Here is a 6,000-nt window from a genome sequence, read left to right as displayed (position 1 = left end):
AAGGATTTTGTCACTTAATATAATGTTTTACTGTAATATATTCATATAGTTTTAAATATAAGGATTGACCCCCCCCTTTTATTTTCTTGTATTTGTATGAGTGTATTGTTTGCATGTATGAAAGTGCACCAGTGTCGTGAAATGCCTGTGGAGGTCAGAAGAGGGCATTGGATTTCCGTGGAACTGGAGTTATGGATGGTTGTTAGCTGCCACTAGGAACTGAACCTGAGTCCTCTGCAAGAGTAGCCAGTGCTCTTGACTGCTGAGCCAACTCTCCAGCCCAAACTGACCTTTTTTTTTTTTAGAAAAAGCATTTCATTACAGCTTTAACATACTCAATAACAGTTTCTAGAGTAAAGATACATCTCTTTCAAAAGTGGCTACAAGACTTTTAGGTTCACCATTTAATCAATACAGCCATACAACACTGAACTCAGTACAAACTCTGCAAGACATAAAATTGAATAAGTTTTTAACCTTTAAAAAAGATCTCCATTTCATTCTAAAATATACTGTTCTTGCAGAAAGACTCATTGTTTTTGCTAATAACACTGTGACATTGGCTCATGTGTCTCTAATCTGTATGTATCTGATTATTACTAGGGATTGACCCTTTTCTCATGGCATGGTATACTGTTCTCTTATAGAATATATTAGTGTCTTCAACCTTTATCCTCTTGATAGACACTTAAGCTATTTCCAGTTTTTGGTTATTATAAATAAGTACCTTGAACACTCTTGTACAGATCTGTGAATATTTTCATTTACCTTGGGCAATTACTAAGGAATAGAATTACCACATCACAGGATAAGTGTATGTTTTAGAGGTTTGAGGTGGGTGTTTGTTTGTTTGTTTATTTGTTTGTTTGTTTGTTTCGAGAAAGGGTCTCCCTGTAGCCCCAGCTGGCTTGGAACTTTCTATGTAGTCCTGGCTGGCCTTGATCTCAGAGATATGCCTGCCTCTGCCTCTCCAGTGCTGGGATGAAAGGTATCTGTCATCATACCAGGCCATATGTTTAGTTTTATAAGAAACTGCCAAAATTTCTTCCAAAGGTGTTATGCCATTTCAATTCCTACTAACAATGTACAAGAGTTTCTGTTGTTCCACTGTCATTCACCAATTTTTAGTGTTGCCAGATTTTTTTTCCAATATCGTCATTCTAGCAGTTATCATCACATTACTTTTACTTATCAAACAACAGTATACATTTTCCATTTTCAAAGACGACTTGAATGCTATCTGCTTTCATGTCTTATTACTATAACCTGTCAGTTTTCTTAAGTGATATGAATAATTCATTAAATCTCAATGTTCATCCTTAGGAGCTGATTGGAAACAGTAATAATTTGGTATTTATTTTAACTGTTTCTGGATTTAACTTGAATTCTAGAATTTGAGTTACAATATTTTGTTCAAACTAATTCTTAGAGTTTTTTTTCTATAACATTAAGGCTTTGAAAGTAATCAAAATCATCAGTTGAGTTCTTGACTTATATGCAGTAAAAAAAAAAAATCACAATATAGTCACTAACTCAAAATTTCTTTCACCACACTGATTCTAGCCACTCCAACAGCTATCAAAGTGCCTGAAAACAAATCCTGAGTCTATCACTCTCGAGTCCAGCCTTTGCAGACAAAACAAAAATGAAGAGGAACCCAATAGAGGGATGCTTTTGGAAGCTCTTGTCAAGAAATTCCAATGGACTCTGTTATGAACATTTGAAATTTGCCCTGTTCTGACCTTTTTCTGCCTCCCTGTCTAGAACTTGTAATGCTAACTACTCTTGCCTTTACTTCTTCACATCTCCTAGGCACCAGTCAAGGATTTTCTTTTCTCCCTACATTTAAGAGTTATGCAATTTGGGACTCTTTTAGATAGACTCACTGAAGGGGTACCCCAATTGCCTCACCCCGTGTCCTTGTTCATCATGGAAGAAGCCAGAGCAGTCTGCGTCCCTATTCCCCATTGGCAATTTTGGTAACCTCTTCAGAGGATGGTGTGATAAGAATAGGAGGTAGAATTGGCTAGGCAGTTAGAGTCAAAAGACCCCAAAGAAAAGTAGCCAGTTTCTTGGCTAAAAGTCACAATGTCCTTGGGCTTGTATTTCATCAAAACACCTTATAAGCATGTATGAAATTCTCAATAAGTTTTTAAAGCTTAAAAAAAATAATTATCTAAAAAATATAATTTCTTTCACCAAATTAACTGAGAATCACCAAAGGAGTATCTCTTCTGACCTAATCTTTGATTAGGAAACGGGATCATTTAGAATAAGCATAAGTAATATCATTAACGTTACCTCAAAGATAAATTGCTTACAGCTCATGGAGAAAGTCCACAGTTCTAATTTCATTGTAATACAAATGTTTTCTTAGGTCTTGTTTTTGTTTTGTTTTGTTTTGTTTTCCCTCATCCTCCATAATCCATCTCTTGTTTGTTATGAAAATAACTGAAATGCATTTCATGTGTCCCAAAAATGTATTACAAGATTGGTGCTCTTGAGTTTGCCTGTAATCCCACCACCTGAGAGCCAGAAGTAGACGGTTCAGGAATCCAAGGCCAGCACTGACCACATAGTGAGTCTGAGACCAGCCTGGATCATGTGAGGCTGGATTCGTTGTTGTTGTTGTTAGTGTTTTTGTTATTTTTAATGCCATTCAGTCTGCTGCTTATAACATTAGAAAAATTGTAAATCATTGAATAACTTGCTTTTAATGCACTTTTAGTCATCAGCAACAGCAATATGTTTAAGAGCTCAAAATGGAAAAAAATAAACTACACAAGTCTAGAGATTAATGTGTTCTAGTCTAGGCATTGTAAAACACTAACACAAAAGCTTTGCTACTATTTTTAGCAATTTCTTTTCTTTCTCTGAACTTCATTTTCGTGAGCTATTAAAAGATAATATATGGGGCCTGGAGAGATGGCTCAGCAGTTAAGAGCACTAGCTGCTCTAACCGTCCTTAACTCCAGTTCCAGGGGAATCCAATGCCCTCTTCTGACCTCCATGAACATGTGCAACATGGGTGTACTTACATACATGTAGACAATACATTCATACACATTAAAAAATAAAAATAAAAATGAAATACTTTAAAACGATATATGCTTTAAAAATATATATGAGAATATATACTTTTTCACTAGGAAATTCATTTAGTATTGGTTAACTTTTTGATTAGACAGATTTTATTTCTTACCGTACTTGCTCATATCCTTCCCATAACATTTATGAGAGTACAATGATTCCAGTTTCTGGAAAACGGTCATGGATTCAGAGGCACTAGGGAGATGGCCTCTTTGGAAACAATTTGAATTAAGCATTCCAGTCTCTGTTCTGACTTTCCTTTTTTCAGAGGAACTTGATACATTGCTTTTCTTTCTAACTATAAAATAATAAAGCACACTGGTTATTAATTTATAATAGTCATTTGTCTAAATTATACAAAATGTCACCTAAACATGAAGTTTGCACTTAAAATTATTTTATTTATTTATTTGATGTGTGTAAGTGTTTTGTCTGCTTGTAGGTACACCACTTATATACAATGCTTACAATGGCCAGAAGAGGGCACATCCCGGTACTCTGCAAGAGCACCCAGTGCTCTTTCTTAACTGCTGATTCATCTCTCTTTACCCCTTTGCATAAATCAAGTCCCCAGGCACTTATTTTATTCTAGTAGAAGAAAGAAGCTTCTTTTATGTTTCTTTTCCTTTAATCTGCATATGAATCACAAGGACCAATGTCATGTGTAGGTGAAAATAGGCATCTGTGGTTGGGTGATTTTAGTAGCATAGAAAAGACCTGTCTACCTATCTTGCCTTTGGAATAAGACATTGTCCTCAGGTTTTTCTATGAAAAGCAGATAACAGATCAGAATCACTTTTGTCTTTTAGTATGGGAACTATTCATTGCCAGTATCGGCTCAGAATTTCCGCAGGGCCCTCAAGAAATGAAGCATGGTCAGAGAGGTTTCTGAAGACTGAAGAGGATATGAAAGTGTGTGTAGTGGGGTGCATTGGGGAAAACATTTGGTAGCTTGAAGGAGAGCATGAAGGTGGAAGGTGCCTTGGGTCGGCGGGGGGCGGGGATAGGGGGGTACGGCATAGACACGGGACTTCCATATTTGCTTCAGACGCTGGTCAGGACTGGCCCCATGAAAGACGAATGAAACAAGACATCTTAACTTCCAGATAAAGCCAAATTTTGCTTGTCAGCTCTGGGAGGCACTTCGTTCTATCTGAACCCAAAAGACCCCAGATGACTGTGCAGGCGTCACCGTATGGAGGCTGAGAATTTTGCATTTTCCCGAGTTATATAAGCCATGCAGTTTTAGATAAACTCTTGTTCACTGATTAAGTAAGTATTGAAAATGAAAACTAATTATCACTGTCAAGTTCTGGGTACATATTTTTTTTAATGTGATTCCAGAACTTAAAAATGAAGTGACTTTTTTTTTTTTAAACTCATAATTACCTCTGACATTTTGCCACTGGCCCACTTTACAAAGGAATTGAGTCTAAATGCTGTGCTGTTTCATCAGATTCATTGTATTTGAATGAACGAAGGTAGAAATAAAGTTAATACATTGAGCTACTCGACAGGGTTCACTTCTAGTCTTTAACCTCAAATCTATCTCTAACCTTTATCCCTTTCATTTAGTTTACACTATTCAAAACATGCTACCTTGGTTGTATATAAATTAGTATTATGTTATCAACAACTGAATTCTCTCCTCCAAATGAAATCTAAAAGTGATCACTCCACATTTTATCATATGTAGTAGAGAAAGACTCAAGGACTTTACAATTCAGTTTCAAACATAATTCAGCATCTGTGTAGTTTTGGATTGCTCAGCATAACTATAAGAATTTATTACTTTTCTCTTTTATCATAAAACATTTATCTTATCATTAAAAACATTTGGGCTTTTATAAATTGGGCATGGCAAACAATAAGGGAGTGTTTTTTAGATTAAGACAAAAGCTTTGATAAAAATAATTTGAAAATTGGCTCTCTAATCATATTATGCTGGAGCCCGAATACTAAAGTGATGTCTTCAGATGCTAATTGAACAGATTGTGTTGGTTTCTCTAAAAACAAGAGGTTTCTATCTCTTTGTGTAGCCTGAGAGATTATTATGCTTTAAGTATATTTTGGAAATTTCTTCCAGCAGCTAAATTGAAAATGCCTGATAGTCTCAATTACTTAAAGCATTTATGGTTTTAAGTTCTCAGCACAAACCAGCTGCCAAATTGGGGAGTGAGAGCAGTTAGTCAGAAAGACACTTATATAAGAACTGTCACAGAGGTTTCTGGTTTGAAAGCAGGAAACTCTGCATTTTAGACTCTGCTCTTTAAGGAATCTTTATTGAATATTTTCTCCTCTCAGGGCTGAGAGAAATGGCTGATGACTGAATCCTTTCTTCTTTCATTCTGTTGCAGCCCAGAAGATGGTGAGATACATCCGGAAATCTGCCGGCTTTACATCCAGCTGCAGTGCTGTCTAGAGATGTACACAACAGAGATGCTGAAATCCATTTGTCTACTGGGATCTCTTCAGTTTCATAGAAAAGGTATGCACATGTAATCAATTTTTAGAAACACAGAGGAGTAGTAAACAGTGTCCAGCTACACCAATCAACCATCCACACAGTCAGAATGAATTTAAATGTTCAGGAAATACTGGATATATAAACTAATGAAAAGTCCAGGTCACTGTTGTCTAAAAGGATGAGAACTGAAATTGTGGTAGAAATTGTTCTTGAATTTATTATTTTACCACCTGTGAACATGACTTTCCTCAGAATCCACAGAAGCTGCAAAACTGTAGATGATCTTAGGGGAGTAAACCCCTTCCAAGAGAGCCCTGTTTCTCTAAATGATACAATTTGTAAAGAGACAAATTTATATCATGTCCCGGTGACTTCAAAATGGGGGCGGATCTCAACAAGTGGTGGCAGGGAGGCACTTGAGCATTGGGAAATCTCATTCCCTG

General features: G+C 36.3%; 1 protein-coding gene across 3 annotated transcripts in view; it reads left to right on the top strand.

Moving 5' to 3' along the window:
• Positions 1-6,000, top strand: part of Rgs7bp (regulator of G protein signaling 7 binding protein) — a 176,225-nt gene that overhangs the window by 73,961 nt on the left and 96,264 nt on the right. For all 3 annotated transcript variants that reach the window (XM_008856262.2, XM_008856256.3, XM_008856267.3), the window contains exon 3: positions 5,448-5,578. In XM_008856262.2, coding sequence (XP_008854484.1) covers positions 5,448-5,578 — 131 coding nt within the window. The remainder of the gene's footprint in view (positions 1-5,447; positions 5,579-6,000) is intronic.

This window comes from Nannospalax galili, unplaced genomic scaffold, assembly GCF_000622305.1.
Source record: "Nannospalax galili isolate Female #2095 unplaced genomic scaffold, S.galili_v1.0 scaffold751, whole genome shotgun sequence".
NCBI classification, from domain to species: domain Eukaryota; kingdom Metazoa; phylum Chordata; class Mammalia; order Rodentia; family Spalacidae; genus Nannospalax; species Nannospalax galili.
The sequence above is the reverse complement of the archived record's forward strand: the minus strand, read 5'-3'. Positions and strand labels throughout refer to the sequence as shown.